Raw genomic sequence first — 18,968 nt, 5'->3', positions numbered from 1 at the left:
AAAGGGGTCCACAAGCCCCTGGAGAATCAGAGAACTCATTTATTTAGAATTTATTAAATGCATTCTATCAGCTACATATTGTGCTAAATACCTCCACATGCATTATCTTATTTAAACCTCACAACTTCACTCTAAAGTAGGTATTTTTTTTAAAGATTTTATTTATTTATTTGACAGAGAGAGACACAGCCAGCGAGAGAGGGAACACAAGCAGGGGGAGTGGGAGGAAGACGCAGGCTCCCTGCAGAGGAGCCTGATGTGGAGCTAGATCCCAGACTGCTGGGATCACGCCCTGAGCCAAAGGCAGACGCTTAACGACTGAGCCACCCAAGGCACCCCTAAAGTAGGTATTGCTATCTAATTTTCCAGATACAGAAAACCTCAGGGTTACTGAGGACGTGGGACTTGTCTAAGGCTGCAAAGCTTGTAAATGTCAGGATCAGGATCTGAACCAAGGCCTTTTAACTCTGGGTCTAAGGAATTCTGAGCCAACCATAGGTGTCAGCAGGTTATAACCTAGACTATACTAGAATATGCTAGAGGCATTATCCAGCCATTATACTGAAAGAGCAAGAAAGTGAGGATAAGCGTTGGTGCTCATGACTACTCTGCTGCCTCCTTCCTACATTTGTTTCTCTGTCTCACTGAGAGCTCATGTCTCTTTCTCTCCCTATTCTTGTCCCTCCTCCCCCTATAGCTCAAAATGACTAGGCACAGATAGCAGACAAGGGAATAATTAAATAAACACTGCCTTGGGTTGTGGGGGAGTGTTTTAAGAATGGCTAATAGAAGATAGGTTGAATATTTATGCCCACATGGTACTAATAGCTCAGAGAGCTCTATTACAGATTGCTGTCTTAGTCTTTTTCAATATTTTTACCAATGGCATGAACAAAGGGAGAGAAGGAAGAATATTTTGTAGTAATAAAAAAAGTTCCATCAATAAAGAAGGTAGAATAGAAATAAACTTTTAGGCATCAAATAACATAGCAGCAAAATAGGTAAGGCAAAAACTTTTAGAAAAACAAAGAAAATTTGATAAAAACAAGACATTAGTCATGCAAAAAGTACTGTAAGTATGTAAAATATTTAAAACTATCAACCAGGAACCTTAATTTAAGAGATAAATATAGAGTTCTGTGCCCTGCAAGTAGAATACACATTCTTCTCCTGGAAGTTATGCAAAAAGTGGTAATGTTTTTGATTACACAGGAAAGGTTCATAGATTCCAAGAAGTAGATACCTTACCAGTATATATTTTTTTACTAATATAATAAACCAGAAATCAGTAGTTTTTATATTAAAAATACTCTTTTAGGGGCACCTGGGTGGCTCAGTTGGTTAAGTGCTTGACTTTGGCTCAGGTCATAATCTCAGGGTCCTGGGATTGAGCCTGCATCCGGTTTTGTGCTCAGTGGGGAGTCTGCTTCTCTCTCTCTCCCTCTGCCCCTCCTGCTCATGCTCTCTTTCTCCCTCTCTCTAATAAATAACGAAAATCTTAAAAAATAAAAATAAAAACTCTTCTTTTTTTAAATTTAATAATATTTTTTATTATATTATGTTAGTCACCATACAGTACATCCCTAGTTTTTGATGTAAAGTTCCATGATTCATTACTTGCGTATAACACCCAGTGCACCATGCAATACGTGCTCTCCTTAATACCCATCACCAGTTTATCCTATTCCCCCACCCCCTCCCCTCTGACGCCCTCAGTTAGTTTCTCAGAGTCCATAGTCTCTCATGTTTCATTCCCCCTTCTGATTACCCCCTCTTTCTTTATCCCTTTCTTCCCCTACCGATCTTCCTACTTCTTATGTTCCATAAATTAGTGAAACCATATGATAATTGTCTTTCTCTGCTTGACTTATTTCACTTAGCATTATCTCCTCCAGTCCCGTCCATGTTACAGTAAATGTTGAGAAATCGTTCTTTTTGATGGCTGAGTAATATTCCAATGTATATACGGACCACAACTTCTTAATCCAGTCATCTGTTGAAGGGCATCTCAGCTCTTCCACGATTTAGCTATTGTGGACAATGCTGCTATGAACATTGGGGTGCATATGGCCCTTCTCTTCATTACGTCTGTATCTTTGGGGTAAATACCCAGTAGTGCAATGGTTGGATCAAAAGGTAGCTCAATTTTTAACTTTTTAAGGGACCTCCACACTGTTTTCCAGAATGGCTGTACCAACTTGCATTCCCACCAACAATGTAGGAGGGATCCCCTTTCTCCACGTCCTCTCCAACATTTGTTGTTTCCTGCCTTGTCAATTTTTGCCAGTCTAACTGGTGTAAGGTGGTATCTTAGTGTGGTTTTGATTGGAATTTCCCTGATGGCTAATGATTTTGAACATTTTTTCATGTGTCTGTTACCCATTTGTATGTCTTCATTGGAAAAGTGTCTGTTCATATCTTCTGCCCATTTTTTGACTTGTTTATTTGTTTCTTGTGTATTGAGTTTGAGAAGTTCATTGTAGATCCTGGATACTAGTCTTTTATCTGTAGTGTCATTTGCAAATATCTTCTCCCATTCCGTGGGCTGCCTCTTAGCTTTTTTGACTGTTTCCTTGGCTGTGCAGAAGCTTTTTATCTTGATGAAGTCCCACAAGTTCATTTTTTCTTTTGTTTCTCTTGCCTTTAGAGATCTGTCATGAAAAAAGTTGCTGTGGCCCATGTCTAAGAGGTTGCTGCCTATGTTCTCCTCTATGATTTTGATGGATTCCTGTCTCACATCGAGGTCTTTCATCCATTTGGAGTTTATCTTTGTGTATGGTGTGAGAGAGCGGTCAAGTTTCATTCTTTTGCATGTAGCTGTCCAATTTTCCTAGCACCATTTATTGAAGAGACTGTCTTTTTTCCACCGGATGTTTTTTCCTGCTTTATCAAAGATTAGTTGCCCAAAGAGCCGAGGGTCCATTTCTGGGTTCTCTATTCTGTTCCATTGGTCTATGTGTCTGTTTTTGTGCCAGTACCATGCTGTCTTTGTGATCACAGCTTTGTAGTACAGCTTGAAATCCAGCAATGTGATGCCCCCAGCTTTGTTTTTCCTTTTCAACAATTCCTTGGCAATTCGGGTCCTTTTCTGGTTCCACACAAATTTAAGGGCTGTTTGTTCCAGTTCTTTGAAAAATGTCATTGGTATTTTGATCGGGATAGCATTGAAAGTGTAGATTGCTCTGGGTAGCATAGACATTTTAACTATGTTTATTCTTCCGATCCATGAGCATGGAATATTTTTCCATCTTTTTGTGTCTTCTTCAATGTCTTTCCAGAGTGATTTGTAGTTTCTAGAATATAGATCCTTTATGTCTCTGGTTCAGTTAATTCCGAGATAATGTATGATTTTTGGTGCTATTGTAAATGGGATGGATTCCCTAATTTCTCTTTCTTGAGTCTCATTGTTCGTGTATAGACATGCAACTGATTTCTGAGCATTGATTTTGTATCCCGCCACATTACTGAATTGATCTATAACTTCTAGTAGTTTGGGGGTGGATTCTTTTGGGTTTTCCATATAGAGTATCATGTCATCTGCGAAGAGAGACAGTTTGACTTCTTCTTTGCCAATTTGGATACCTTTTGTCCCTTTTTGTTGTCTGATTGCTGTTGCAAGGACTTCTAGTACTACGTTGAAAAACACTCTTCTAAACAACTCTCAGATGAATTAAAGCATCAAAACTAACAAACTGAGATAGTATATTATTTACCTTACATTATGATTGAAAATTTAAAATACCAACAAAGCTTGGAAGGTCATTGAGTACCCCGGATGACCAGTTGGGATCCATTAAGATAATGTCAGGCTGGAAAGATGGACTAAATCTAACAATTACATCTGAGATCTTGCTCTGGTATCCAAAAAGCCAATGACAGAAGCACAAGGTAGAAGAGATATGATTCAGTAGCACCATCTTTAAAAGAAAAACAATCACACAGACAAAAGATTTAGAGGTTTTACTTGACAAATGGGTTTGGCATTCATCAACTGTGATATGGCTGCCGAGAAAAGTTAATGTGATTTTAGGCTGCGTGAATAGATATGTCGTGTCTAGAACAAGAGAGGCACAGTCCAGCTCTAAGCTGTGCTAATCAGACTTCACACACTGGGCATTCGGTCAGGGGCTCCATGGCTCAAGGAAGCTAAATCAGGGCACATTGAGAGAAAAGTAAAGAGAAAGGTGAAGGGACGTACCAAAAAAAAAAAAAAAAAAAGGAGGAAGTAGAGAGGCATGGCATTAAACCCAAGGCAACTCCTTTTTTTTTTTTTAAAGATTTTATTTATTTATGTGACAGAGAGACAGCCAGCGAGAGAGGGAACACAGCAGGGGAGTGGGAGAGGAAGAAGCAGGCTCCCAGCGGAGAAGCCCGATGTGGGACCTGATCCTGGAACGCCGGGATCACGCCCTGAGCCAAAGGCAGACACTTAACGACTGCGCCACCCAGGTGCCCCCAAGGCAACTCCTTGAAGTCTTAATGCTGTTTTCAAATATATAAAGGGTTTTTATGCAGAGGAGAGATAAGGTCATAGAAAGATATATTTCTGTGAGCCAGAATATTCCAAAGATGAAAGAGCTGTTTAGAGATCCAGCCAAGTTTCCTATCGCTAGAGGTGTTCTAACCTAGTTTGGGTAAATACATGGCAGGGACACTGTGACAAGGGTTTTGGCCCTGGGAAAATAGGTGGTTGGATCAGACAGACTTCCCAACCCTGAAATTCTTCAATTCCTCTGGAATCTGGTGTTCCCCGAGTATGGTCCTCCCATGCGCTACTGAGTTAGGTACAAAATTGGTTTTGTGCAGATTTTCAGCATTCACATTTTGAGACTAGACCCTGTGGATGACAAACATGTCTGAGCGCCTAACCTCGTTGAGATAGCATCAGCCCAGATAAGACAGGTTTTCAGGATTTTAAAAGGAAACGTTCGATGAAAGACATTTGATGTTCTGAGACTTCAGCAAAAGGGTCAGAGAGGGTTTGAGTAGGTGGGGAAATCCTCACGGGGAAGACGAAAAAGTACATGTGTACATCGGGCAATATGAGTGGTTTTAGAAATTGTGGTAACAGAGATGTATGTACAAAGCAAACATAATTGCTTGCTTCTCTCCTTTGATGGAGGACTATGGTGCGCCCGCTGACACGCCACATGCCACACGTGCAGAGCTTTTTAGAGTGTCTCTCACCATTAGCCTTCTCGTGGCCGCTGCAGAGCTCCCCGCAGACACAGGCTTTGGGCTCTGCGGCTCCCGCTCACACACAGCCTGCGTCTCTAACAGATGCATCTGACAGGAGCTTTTATTGACGAAGCTTTCCGTTCTTCATCTTGCTGATTGCCTCTCACCTTTTCCCAACCCAGCAGCATTTTTATCCTTGAAACGAAGACCTTCCTCCCCTTGGGGAACAATGGCTCTTGCCCTCCATAGCCCATGACAATAATTACGATAATAAATAATCCCTTACATTTATTTAGGGCTTTATAGTTCCAAATGCTTTTCATGCCTGCTCTCTTGTTTGTTCTTCATGCCAGTGCCGGGGGGGAGGGGCTTGGGGGTGGGGAGACTCGGGGCAGGTGCTACCCTGGGATGTAAGGAGGTCAGAGTGCTCAAGGTCACACTGAGGATATGAGCTGAATCTGAGTTCAGAACCCAGGTCTTTAGAGCCCCGATCTGGTTTAGTGGCGTGAATGGTGTGAACAGCACCGTGATGCCTCCCATTCCTGGGGCTCATGTGTCTGACTCGGGCTGGTCATGAGTCCTGTAGGACTCATGCTCTGAAGACCTTCAGGCCTGGCCCAGTCCCCTAGGACACCAGCTTTATTCAAAAGCATTTCCAGAGGTTCGGTTCTATGGATAAGTCTGGTTGGTCTGGCCCCAGGCTCATTGATGCCCACCTGGAACCCCAGGGCTTCCTTGCAATGGACCCAGCCTTTGTTAATGAGGTCAGGAAGGAGGCACCTTTCAGAGGCTACGTCTGCCTTCCCCCGTTTGTTTTTTTTAGCAGTCTGCAAAATTACTTACTTTATGACAAGCAAACAGACATGCGAGCATGAAAAACAGAGTTTATTAATTTAATCAAGTGAAACTTAGAGCAAAGTTAATATCACGCATTTAATGATGATATAGAATTGATGCTCTGCATGGTTATTAAGCATAAATGGTAAACAGCTTATATGGATGACTGTAATTAGTATTGCTTTATCAGAGAAAATCAATTTTTAAGTTTCTCTCATCTCACTTTATTAGTTCTTCAGTATTTATATAGTTGGAATCACTGTCTAAAGTTGTCCTTGACACCATTTGCCATCTAGCACCTGAATTTCTTTGAGCATAGGAAGGTGGTTCCAGCGACCAAGAGAAGACTTTCTTTCTGAAAGTCCCTTCAGACAGTGCTCATTTCTGCCCTTGAGGTGTCCCTATTCAACAGCAGGTACATTGGCTCCTTATTTCTCTCCAAGATTTTTTTATTCTTATTATGGGCTGGCTAATAACAAAAGTAACAATCCAAAACATCTGTCGTTTAGCAAGAAGAGATTTCTTACTCTTAGCCAACCAGACATCTCCTATGCCCCGGATGGCGGTAAACACAGGGCTCTAGCTTGCCGAAGTCACCTTTTGCTGAGCGCATCCTGAGGCCATTGCCGTACTCACTCAAAGGGTTTCTGGCTTTGAGGGTACAGCCAAGAGAGGGAACTTAGAGGCTTCTGCTTCAATGTGAGTGATCTTGGCCATGAAGACTCGCACCAGTTCAGTTTTGTGGTTCCTACAGAATTGGAAGGATGCCAGTCAAAATGGCTCCTTAGTCATGCGCCGTCTGTGCATGTGGCGCAGGTAGCAAGTGAGGAAGGGACATTCTTGGGCAACAGGGAAGGCCCGGCACTGGATTGGAGTCCCGAGTGGACATTAGGGAGGTGGGGGTTAAAACGATGAAGGGCTCAGAGGAAAAAACACGTTGCCATCCTTGATGTTTTGTTCAGAAATCTCCCCAGTACCTCTTAGAACTGAAAACCAGAGCCCTTTCCTTCATCATTAAAGTGTCCTTCCTTGAATAAAGGGCAGAGAGGGCTTGCCAACATTTGAGTCTAATGGCAAGTGCCAAATTTTATAGTATGTGTATGTTCAAAATAGACCTTGAGAGCCAAGACATCATCCTGCTCCTGAGCCTGGATTCCCCTTAACAGGTGAGAAAGAGGACCAGGGGCGCTGAGCCAGAGAGAACCTTTCACTGCAGGTCAGAAAAGAGTGGTAACAGTGCAGTCCCCTGGGGATGGGGATGCTTTGGCCAGATAACTTCCATCTCCGTTCAAATGCTCGGACTTCCTGTTTGAATTTGGACGTGGGTGGAGGGGGTCATTGAAAGGAGGACCTATTTGGGGAGAGAAGGAGGAACAATGCCAGAGATGACCTATAAATTTTGTTCCCATAGCCATATTTGTCTTGGTCTCTATATAGGAGCAGAGGACCCAGGTACTTAGTTCCCATCCTGTGGCACTCTTCAGTGTAGGGAGAAGATGCTGGCAGGGGGGATAACATCTCATTATCACCACCTGCCTTGGACCAGCCTGCCTCTTGTCATGCTGTCTGCCTGGGGCCCTGTGCCTGAGATGGCATGAGCACTGGACAGGTGTGGCCCCTCCCTTCCTTTGTAGGGGGCGTGGTGTCACTGGTTGTCATTATCATGGAATCTTTTGACATCTTCTGAGAAATATGGATCACACAAGCACACAATTTTGGGACAGCCCTCTGACAGTGCTGTTCAGACAGTGCTGTTGGAGCCAGGTAGAAAGAAAGCATCCAAAGTGGGAAGGAGATCAACCAAGAACCCAACCAGGAAAGAAGCCCACACAACACAACTTTATGCTGACTACAGGTGTAGGGGCCAGGGGACAATAGGGAGGTCTGTCTAGCGGAGGCCAGGGGGCTCGTTGCTGAAATAAAGCAAGGTTGAAGAGGATGGAGCCAGGGAAGCCTCACTGAGGGGGTGGGGAGTCATCTAGAAATGATGGCCTCCTCATCTAGGAGGAGGAGGAGGTCTCGCTAGGCCTGCGTGGTCCGCTAATCCTGATCCCGCAGCTTCAGCGGAGAGGACCTATGCAGTCACCGCCACCACTCCAAGCTCCTGACGGGGTCCCAGTGCCCGAGCTCCAGGACTTGTGCTGTGGGATAACGGAACTTGGGTGTAGACCTCATCAGACTCTCCTTCTGCCACCTCTGCAGGAAAATTGCGGCTTATGATGAAGAAATCCAGCATCTCTACGAGGAGATGGAACAGCAAATCAAGCATGAGAAGGAGCAGTTTCTCCTGAAAGTAAGAGGCCACCCCAGGGCTCACTCTGAGGGCCCGGTGGCAAGATGGTCTGCTCTGACCCCCCACCCCCAGCTCAAGATCGCAGTGCCCCCACCCATGGCAACGTGGGGTCCCTGTTTCTCTGCTTTATTTAGATTTTTCAAGGCATCTGTCACCCTCAAATGTGGCATTTAATTTCCTTCTTTATTTTTGTTGATTGGGGTTTGTCTCCTCCTACTAACATGAAAGCACCATGAGAGTGGGAATCTTTATTTCGCTTGCTAATGTGTCCTCAGCACCTCAACCATGCTTGGAGCATAGGAGGTCCTCAACAAACATGTGTTGAATCACTGAATGAATGAGCAAGGGACAAAGGAATGAGCGAATAAAAGAACAAAAGGATGAAAGTACATGCATTGCCCATTATAGCAGCTTGAAGACAGGGTCTGACACTGGCTGGTCCCCAGAGCTATGTGGCAGGCCCACCCAGATGCAGTCCATTCCACTCCGTGCCCCACAACTCCCCTTAGGGGGCTATCGTTAGAGTCTATGCTTCACGTCCTTTCCCTCAGACACCTAGAAAATTGAATACCCAAGACAAGTCCAATCCCACCCTTCTCGGACACCGTGGGAGAACGTTTAAAACATACATCCCCTGTTCCTAGTCTGGCACTTAGCTTCCTACCAAGTCCTGCTGTTTGTCTTGGGAGGCCAGAATTGGCGAAATCCTCCCCTTTTCCAAGCTAAGCAGGGGCCTTTTAAAACAAAGCTACAGGAAACTCTCTCTTATCCATTTTTGGATCATGCACTCGGTGGGTTCTCAGCAGATCTCGAACAGTAGCCTCCTGCCTTCGTTCAGGCTGCTATCACAACAATACCATAAACGGGTGGCTTATAAACAACAAACATTTATTTCTCATAGTTCTGGAGGCCGGAGTCCACACTCAGGGGGCCAGCCTGGTGGTCAGGTTCTGGTGAGAGCCCACTTCCTGGGTTTGGCTGTGACCTTCTTGCTGTTTCCTCACATGGCAGAGGGGGCAGGCAAGTGCCTGGGGTCACTTTAATAAGGGCTCTAATCCCACTCATGTGGGCTCTGCCCTCATGACCCACTCACCTCCCACGCACCTCCTTGGGGCCATTCCCTTGGGGGTTTGGTTTCAATATGTGACTTCCGGGGATAGAGCATAGAGACCATATCATCCCCTGCCTCTCAGAACCGAACCTGGGCTATTTGCCAACCCCATCTCTCCTTAATGTACGTTGGTTTGAACCAATTTTTAATCTTATGCTGGTTGGATTACCCACACCAAGGCTCTGTTTATTATCATAGATGCCATTCAAACTGAGGTGGGGTTGGAATGCTTTCCAGAAAAAGCCAGTCATATTCTCCAACTAGATCCCTCTGAAGGCTTGTCAGTATTTCCAGCCCCCCCCCCCTTTCTTTTTTGGAGCTTTAAAACATTCGGCCTGTCCCCTGACCTTCAGCATAGTTGGGTGAGGTAAGGCAGACAGAATTCAAACACTTGTCATCCAGTGGACCCTCAGATAGTTTTCTGAGAACAGCAGCCTTTTTCCTCCCTACAGTGGGAAAGCCACTCCCTTGACCCCAGATGATCTACTGCTGGGCCATGACTACAGGTGAAAGACCTAGCTAAAGCAAGAAGCAAAAGGTGGGCATGGGAACTGGGAATGGGAGGAGGTCGGAGGAAAAACTTCAAGGACACATTCGTATCATGTAAGGTGATGTGACGACGCTGCTGTACCCCTTCGCCCACCCTCTGCTCCCTCCTTCCCCTGCTTCGTACCGCATGCCTTTCAGGCCCAGTGCTTAGATGTATGCTTCTTGCGGAAACATGGAAACTATTCAGATGTGTTTGGCTTTACAGTCCCAGGCTTTTGCCTGGTCCCAGCGTGAGGACAGTGGTGTTACAGTTTAAGACAGCATGGGAAGGGCTGGCCCTTCTGGCCAGGGCTTGGATCCTGCCGCTACACAGAGCAGTTTGGCCGTGAGGGAAAGAATCGCTTGCATGCTCCGGCTCCCGGATAAGAGACTCCCTCAAGGCTCTGCGCCGGCAGGGGCAGTAAGACACGCTGCAGGCCCACTGTGGGGATGGCAGCATCCGCGCTGGAATTCTGGAGCCGTCCCCTCTCCCCCGGCACTGTTCATGGGGCGCCCACTCTGTGAGCGATTACCCAAGCTGAGTGAGCGGGATCCCTGGTAAAAGTTTGAGAGCAGGCGCTGCCTGGTCCAACCTGCCTCTGCCATTGCATGCGGGGGATGGACAGGAGGACCATCACAGGCCCTCCCTGAGCTCCATTTACCTGCCTGAGAAGGGGCTGAGGAGCCGGCTAGCGTCTACAGATGAGGAGACCAGGAGCTAATCCTGAGCCTTTGAACGCAGGTGTCTGAAGGCCTGTACCTGGGAGTGGTTGCGTGTCCCCGCTCCCCTGGGGGCCGTCATGCCCAACCTCGTAGTCCTGGTAGCGTGCAGCATCCCGCGCCGTCCTCCTGGGCCGGCGGCACCCCAGGGCTCCAGTAGTGAGTTACATGCCCGTGATAACGGTTTCCTCTCTTCCTGCATGCTTTGCACCTCCTTTCTGCCTTCAGGAGAGCAGAGAGCTGCAGGTGGCCTGCATATTTTTGTTTTTATCCCGTGAACAAAGAAATAATGATAGACGAATGAAGTCAGTCAGCTAGGTAAGGCCAGGCTGGAACCCCAGTCACCTGACGCCCAGCTGAGGGCCTTTACAGCAGACCAGGCTCCATGAGTGTCAGACCCGACAACCCACACGGTTCTCTCTTTACTCCACCCCCAAGCCCCTACACACTGCGTCGCCAGCTTCCTGAGCAGGGAAGCCCAGTTGTAGGGCAGGAGGGGAGGGGATGTTGAGCACAGGGGCAGAGACTTCACGAAGAGCAGAACTGGGACACCTCAATCATGGTGGGAAAAGGCAAGGACCGAGACCCTCAAGGGAAGGAAGCAGATGCCCTGTGTTTCCTGAGCAAGGGCAGTTTAAGGGATCAATGATAGTACCCAACGTGGAACAGAATATCCGCATTAGAAGGGTATTCTACCCCGCCCCCATTTACAGATGGGGAGATGGGGGCCTAGGATTCAAACGCAGGTCCCTGTTCTGTCTCTTTGTCAGGAATCTACCACTGACTGTTGCTGCATCTTTCTGGGGCAGGGGAGGGTGGGGGCGGTGCACAGTCATCGGTCGTGGTCAACTTGGTGGGAGTTGGTGTCATGCCGTACGGAGCACTTGCCGTCCTTCCGTCTTGCTGGGCCTCACTGCCCGGCCAGGCAAGGGCACCGCAGCCCTGAAATGTTGTGGGAAGGGCCCCGAAGTCCAAATGGATGGGTGGGCCCTGCTGTTGAGCGGGTACAAGGTAGGGAAAAAAATCCCCATCCCAGGTGCATTTGAGCTCACGTGTCCTTCTTTCCCACCTGGCAGGACACGGAGAGGTTTCAGGCCCACAGTCAGGAGCTGGAGCAGAAACTGTTGTCAAAGGAGCAGGAGCTGGAGCAGCTCATTCAGAAGCAGAAGCGGGTACGTCTTTGTCACGGCCTCGGAGCCCCTGGCCCTTCACTCCATCTTCTGCTGACTCTTGCCCACTTTCCCCGCTGTTCACTGGAGGATTTGGGTTTGTCTGTTTTTAATCCGAGAAGAACCGTTGAGCTGTACAAAAGATAGCATTTGAAATCACAGGTGATCCCAGGATAAAGCCTTCGCCTCCCCAGTGCCAGGTGTTAAATTTGGGAAAGTTGCCAAGAATTCTCCCTCGAGGCATCTGAAGATATTGTCCTATAATTATGCCCAGGAGTCCATAGTCTCTCACGGACTCTGGGAAACAAACTGAGGGCTTCAGAGGGGAGGGGGTCAGGGATTGGGATAGGCTGGTGATGGGTAGTAAGGAGGGCACATATTGCATGGTGCACTGGGTGTTATATGCAACTAATGAATCATGGAACACTACATCAAAAACTAAAAAAAAAAAAAAAAATGCCCAGGAGCCACCAGAATGCCAAAATATTCACTCGTTCCCTGCATCTTGTGTCAGAAAAGGGGGATGCTGAGGCACAAAGGACATAGTCGCTGATGCTTTGGGGGAGGCTGCAGACAGTGACGTCTTCCTGCCAGGATGGCCACGGACACCTCCAGTAGGAAGAGGTTCTTCAGAGATCAGTTTGTCCATCCCTTGTCGTCCTATGTGCCCAGAAAAGGTCCATCAGGCTTTTTTGTGGCTGTTTCCATCACCCCCCAGGAGGGATGCAGACGCCAGATGTGCCTCCAATGCGCCTGAGCCCCAGGAGGCAGTCTGGGTGGTTCACGGCATAGCGCTGGTAATGACCCCGGGAAGACTGATTACCTGGGCAAACTTCACGCTCGCAGCCTCCTTGCCAAAGCAAGGGCTTATGGGGGAAAGAGGCCAGGGTGCTACTTGGCCTCCCATTTTGTTTTGTCTGGCGTTGGAAGGAATCCAGCCCTGGACAGACCCAGACACATTGCTTCCATTTGAATAGAGAGGGCTATTTTTAGCAAGACATTAAAATATGCTTGAAGCTGCCCCATGCTGAAGCTAGAGACTGTCCCACTCCTGCTGCTATCCGACCTATGGATTTTGATTTCTTTCTACTGCAAGCAAGATCATTTCAACTCCGGGAACTGCCAGCTGCTTTCCCCTTCCCCTGCCGCAGCCCTAGCTTCTCCTGCTTTCTCCTCGCCACTATTATGCATTAAGTTCTTACCAATTAGACTTATCCCTCACATGAATGATTGCCACTCGATTTAATTACTGCATGCTTGCCTGATTACACAGGAACCTCTTGAGAATCACACAAAATTCCTTGTTGCTGCTTCCTCCTCCCCTTACTGGCCACAATCATTAAACTAAATTTATTATGATATATTTGCCTTGGTTTGATTCCTCCTCTGCAAAGCAGAATCACCAGCCAAGAAAAGCTGCACTTACACAAATGCAGGGTTTTGTTAGTTGCTTTAGGGACATGAAACAAGGTATGTGTTTGGTTTGACCTGTTTTATCTGTTTCCTAAGAATTTCCAGGGGTTTTGGCCACCATACAAAGTTTTTCTACATTAAAGGAATTGGCCTTATTTAGCTGAGAGAAGAAAAGGGGATAAATAGACTTACTGTCAGCATTCAGACCTGGGAAGGATGGCTTTATGGGGAACACCACTTAGCTGCTTTCCATGTCCATCAGGGCTGAGGGAGACAATTGGCTGAAAGTACAAGAGGGATTGAGGTTGGCTCTAGAGACCACGGATGGAATGGTAATGACCAGCATTATCGTCACTGGGTTGGAGGACACAGATGCATTGTTGACCTTCCTTTCCTAGCGGTCTTTTTGGATGGCGCCGCTCTCTCTGGACAGTTCGGGAGCCCTATGGAGACAGGGGAGAGATGAGATGTGCTCTGAAAATTCCCCCTTGCCTCCAAAAGTGCATCCATGTAAATTAAGGGGCAGGACAAAGCCTGTCGAGGCTCCGGGGCAGCGAGGGCTGGCACAGGTGGAGAAAATGAGGGGAGGCGGCAGGCAGGCCAGACCAGAGAGCGGCTGCTTATCGTTCCCTTCTGTTCCCCCACTTTCCTTTCCAGCTGGAAGGCCAGTGCGCCATGCTACAAAACGATGAGCATGAAACCAAGGCCGAGAATACCAAGCTGAAAGTCACAAACCAGGAGCTGGCCCAGGAGCTAGAGCGGACATCCCGGGAGCTCCACGATGCCCAGCAGCAGCTGGAAAGCCTCCAGCAGGAGGCCCGCCAACTCCACCAGGAGAAGGAGATGTGAGTGTGGCCTTCACGGGCTCCTGCCACTGGCGTCCAGCTCCACCCTCTGCTGTGAGCGTGCCGTCTCCTCTCTTGGAGACCCTGTCGCCTTGTCATGGGGCTCAGGGGCTCCTTGCTCCCTGAAAATCTCTTCTGGGATCCTGAGTCCATTAAGCAAGTGTGGCAAGCATAATCTAGGATTCATAGGCCATCTACAACCCTGTTCTTGGAAAATTTATTATGTGATGAGATAGACCTGTTATCCAACCAGCAAGTATAAGGCAATCATTGAAAAAGGCCGAGTGAGCAGACAGGCCACATGTGACTGTCATAGTTTATTTTATTTTTTAAGATATTTATTTATTTAGTTGAGAGAGAGAGCATGTGCATGAGAGCGGGGAGAAGGGCAGAGAGAGAGGGAGGGGGAGAAGCAGACTCCCTGCCCAGCCCGGAGCCTGATGCAGGGCTCCATCTCAGGACCCTGAAAGCACGACCTGAGCCGAAACCAGGAGTTGGTCGCTTAACTCACTGAGCCACCAAGGCGCCCCTTTTATTTTATTAAAAAAAAATTGTTTTTAAAGATTTATTTGAGAGAAAGGGAGAGAGAGAGGTGACTGTCGTAGTTGAGAGACTGGGAAGACCCAGGACAAGAGTGAAGCAGGTAAGGCTTCTGAGGTCAACATAGAATGTGATTGGAATGTGTGACAGTGCCCTGGAATCTTCGCTGCAGTCTGCCCGCTCTCTCCTCCGTGTGGGCCCAGTGAGGGGAGCCACGCGTCTCTCAGGGCCCGGTTCTCCACTAAGCTGCTTTGGGCGTGCAGCCAGCGGGCTCGGCCTGCCAGGCAGAGGCACGTGCGAGGAAGGACCGAGGGCTGGGTCTGCGTGCTGAGCCTGAGGAGTTGCTGGGGGACCAGCCATTTATCTCATCTGGGGAGCATGAGCTTCTGAGAACAAACGCCCTCCTTGGCGTGCCCAGGGACGGGGATCTCCCTTGTCTGTTTGTTCACGCGCTTACCGTACGTCCCTTCACTTAGTCACTTGTCGAACATGACTTGAAAACTACTCTGCCCTGGTTACTGGGTCCTGCATTCCGTGTATCGCCCCAATGTCAGTAATTTCACGTTATTCCCTATGAACTTGATAGTGCCCTTCTGCGGCAGGTTCTGTGAGATCCACTCTATGGATGAGGAAGCCGAGGGTCAGGGGTCTTCAGTAACCGTCACACGATGGCCAGTGCTAGAAGCTTCTGGCTGACTCCCCCACAGCGCATAATGAGCCTACCAGAAAGTACTCAGGGGTAGGACTGGCCATCGCTCACTCATTATTCACTCGTTCCCCTCATTCATTCTGCAGAAGGTCCCGTGTGCCTGGCCCTGCGCCAGGTAGTACAGAGAGTCTGGTTTCAGGGGGCAGTAGGGCTTAGTAGGGCTGAGTTTTACATATGTTCACCTTTCCTTGTTCGAAAGTGAGAGCCCTCCCTCTGTCTGATGCTGGCGACATTTGGGTCCATCGGCCCAAATCCCATTGTTCTGCCTGCGTCCTGTGTGTGCTGTGCTGCTTGGTACTGATTGCCTGGGGTGAGAAGGAGCCAATGTGTTTGCATGTGGAGTTTTGTCCTAGGAAGATTTCTCTAGTTTAAAAAAAAAAATGTATTCCCGAGTAACTGACTTAAAACAAAACCCTTCACTCCGATTCTTGGATGACCAGTGGCAGGCCAGTGTATTTCATTGTAAACGAGCAAAATCAGTTCCTCCTCATTGAGAGCAGGCCAACATGGCACAGGCATTTAACTTTACAAACAGAATTAAGGATTCAGCCTCTTACAATTCAATCAAGTTCTAAAACAACAAACATCTGAAGGCACAAGCATTAGAACAGCAAATGGAAATAAGCACCCAGTGCTGGGGTATCAAATCACAGCATGAGGATTAAAATCTTTCTGAAGTCTTATCTTAATTAACCAAGCCAGAGACACAATCTCTGGAGGCTGGGAATTGAAACAGAGGGTTAGGAGGGAGAGATAAATGATTTCAGAACCTTCGAGACTTGGTTTCAAAAAGCCCACGACGTCTTCTACAGTCGGAGAGAGCGCTGGAGCCCGGGAGGGCGTGTCCTGCTAGGGGGGTCAGGAGACAAGGGCAGCGAGAAGCCTTAGCTTGTTCCCTGCAGAGCAGAATCCACACTGACCGTACTGACAGAACCCGAGGGCTCTAATCCACCTCTTCACTTTATGAACGAAGACACTGAGGCTCAGTGAGGGGCAGTGACCCCCCCAATGCTACACAGCCAGTTCGTGCCAGGAAACAGCCTAATTGTCCCGAGTGCATGCGCTTTCCCCCCAACAACGTCTTGCTGCCTGATGTTGTGCCAGAATAGCTGGGAAGGGAGAGGATGGAATTGGGAGATAAAAAGACTTAGTCATTTATCAGCTAGAATTCTGAATGGGCAAAATTAATTTTTCTCTTCTCTGAAGATGCTCAAGGAAGGAGAACTTGATTTTAAAATAAGATAAACAAGGAACAATCAAGCAGGAGAGATAATATGAAGATGAAGTTCAGCTGAAAAGCGGTACCTCTCTGTTTATTTTGTTAATGAGGTTTTGGTTGGGGTAGGTAGTTTATGACAGGGCACAGAATTCCAAAGGCACAAAAGGATACACACTCGAAAAGAGGCCCGCGTGCCCCCCACCCCACCCATGACTCCGGGCCTGCGATCGCCCAGAGACCACCAGTCTGTGGTTTCTTGTGGATCCTTCCAGAGTGTTCCATGCATATACAAGCACACACACACACACACACACACACACAATTTTCATTTACATAGTGTAGCACCCTGTTCTGCATTAGCCTGCATTTTCACTTGACAGTTTATTTTGGAGATGCTCCCTGTCTCATCCCTCTCCAGAAAACAAAGACAACCATAAACCTCTCACCAGTCACTCCTATGAAAAATGCCAAGTTCTTTCCCTCTCAGTCCACATATTACCCAGTATTAACCTTTATGATGTCTAGTTAGAAGGACTTTGAAGGGCATTTGGTCAAATATCCGCGTATCATTTGGTTTTTCAGGCTGCCTTTCTTTTTGTTAACACACAAAAAGCCTGAATATGTGTGTGTATCTAAATAGATGTATGTTTCCTGGACGAACAGGTAGACATATATTTGCATCCGTATGTAACATATGTGTGTACGTGCGGGTGTGTTTGTGTGGCTTACAGGGCAAAGGCCCGGACTGCCTTGCTTTTTAAGGAAATGGCTCCTGAGTCAAGCACTCAGTGAGAACACAGACCTCAGATTTCCAAGGAGTGATTGTCCTTAGCTGGGGCAAAGCCGTCTGCTCCTGGCTGAGAATCAGAACCCAGGGCTGGGACGGAGGAACCACAACGCCGTCTCCGCTGCTGGGGCTGGGCAGCGGCAGACAGACAGCTGCGCTCACGTTCTGCTCATCACAGCAGAATCCTAGACAGGGACTTGGGGACCCTGTTTGAGCAATGGAAAATACATTGTTTTCCCTCAAGTTGAAATTAAATATAATTGGTAATAAAATGTTAGGAATTTGCAGCACCGCAGGAGCTAGAGAAGTTTTGTTGCTTAATTAGGATTGTCTGAGGTGAGCTTAGAAGTTGATTCAGTCTGTTATTGTTGTAAATTGACTTTATAATTATTCTATAAGGGGGAAAAAACCACACCGATACCTTTTAAAGAATCTGATTATGGTGAGTTTGGCCCAGGTCTGGATGGATGGAGCAAGCGGGTGCTGTTTTCTCCAGCTCAGCGATGACATTGAAGGGGCGGTGGTGCGTGTGTGTGTGTGTGTGTGTGTGTGTGTGTGTGTGTGTGTGTGTGTAAACCTGTCCTTGCCCAGCCGGGTGTGGGCACAATCCGGGGAGTCCAGACAGCCTGTGGAAATGCATGCATTTGTGAGGCTGGAAGATGCTCCCTACACTAGAAGCTTTGCTGTGGTTTGGAAATCTGGAACTACAGACCTTTTGCAGTAAGCTTAGGGGTGATTTAAACATTTCTAAACCATGGTGCAGAGGACAGAGGGAAGGATGGAGGCAGAGTTATGAAGTTCAACAAGGCTTATTTTTCAATGTCACCCAGTTCCGTTTTCCCTTTTTCCTTTCTTTCCTGGGGGGTGTTGAATACCTCCTTCCGACTCACCCCTTCCTTCCTCTCTTCCTTGCTCCACCCCTGCCTTCCTTCTTCCCTACCCCTCCCTCTCTTTTGTTTCTTACTGCTATTTGTTGACTATGCCTTCATGCTGGGCCCTGGGTTACCTAGAGAGATGCAAACAAACCTGACCAAACCAGACGCAGCTCCCCCCTCACCATCTGAGTTGCTCTCCAGACACCCCAGCTACCTCTCAGCTTCTCCCTCCCCTTCCTCAAAACCCCTGACGTGATTGACAGGTTCACACTAGGATATAAGCATCTGATTGTGGTCAGTACATTTAATCGCTGCTTGATGGCCAGAGAGAAGAAATCCTAAGTTAAAGAAATGAATGGCCAACAGTGGAAATTCCAGAGATCTAGGAACCAATTGGAGACTTTTAGGGGAAGATGGGGAAGGAAGAATGATTTTTCTGGAGCTCCTGGAAACAAACACAACCTGCGTCAGGGGAAAAAATACAAGTCCTGCTCTGACCCTCCAGGGTGGGGCTAGAGAAGAATATTGGCTCTAATTCCCTGAATTCTGGGCAGAGCAGGACCACCTGGAGCCTGGGCAGGCAGTACAGTTATTGCAGAGCGCTGTTCTTGGGTTTGGGAGTAGGAGGTCCTAGTCTAGGTTAGAACCCTGGCTCAGGCATGGCTTGTCTGTGTGACATGGGGAGAGTTACTGACGCTTTGACTGTCTGTGTCTATGAAATGGGGATCCAAAGAGGGCATCTGT

General features: G+C 47.5%; 1 protein-coding gene across 5 annotated transcripts in view; it reads left to right on the top strand.

Annotated features, from left to right (window-relative positions):
- Window positions 1-18,968, top strand: part of CRACR2A (calcium release activated channel regulator 2A) — a 133,345-nt gene that overhangs the window by 73,734 nt on the left and 40,643 nt on the right. For all 5 annotated transcript variants that reach the window (XM_048216656.2, XM_026502652.4, XM_044385294.3 and 2 more), the window contains 3 exons: window positions 8,218-8,308; window positions 11,744-11,839; window positions 13,907-14,094. In XM_048216656.2, the coding sequence (XP_048072613.1) occupies window positions 8,218-8,308; window positions 11,744-11,839; window positions 13,907-14,094 (375 nt within the window). The remainder of the gene's footprint in view (window positions 1-8,217; window positions 8,309-11,743; window positions 11,840-13,906; window positions 14,095-18,968) is intronic.

The sequence above is a fragment of the Ursus arctos genome, unplaced genomic scaffold (assembly GCF_023065955.2).
Source record: "Ursus arctos isolate Adak ecotype North America unplaced genomic scaffold, UrsArc2.0 scaffold_26, whole genome shotgun sequence".
Lineage (NCBI taxonomy): Eukaryota > Metazoa > Chordata > Mammalia > Carnivora > Ursidae > Ursus > Ursus arctos.
This window is presented reverse-complemented; position numbering and strand designations above follow the sequence as displayed.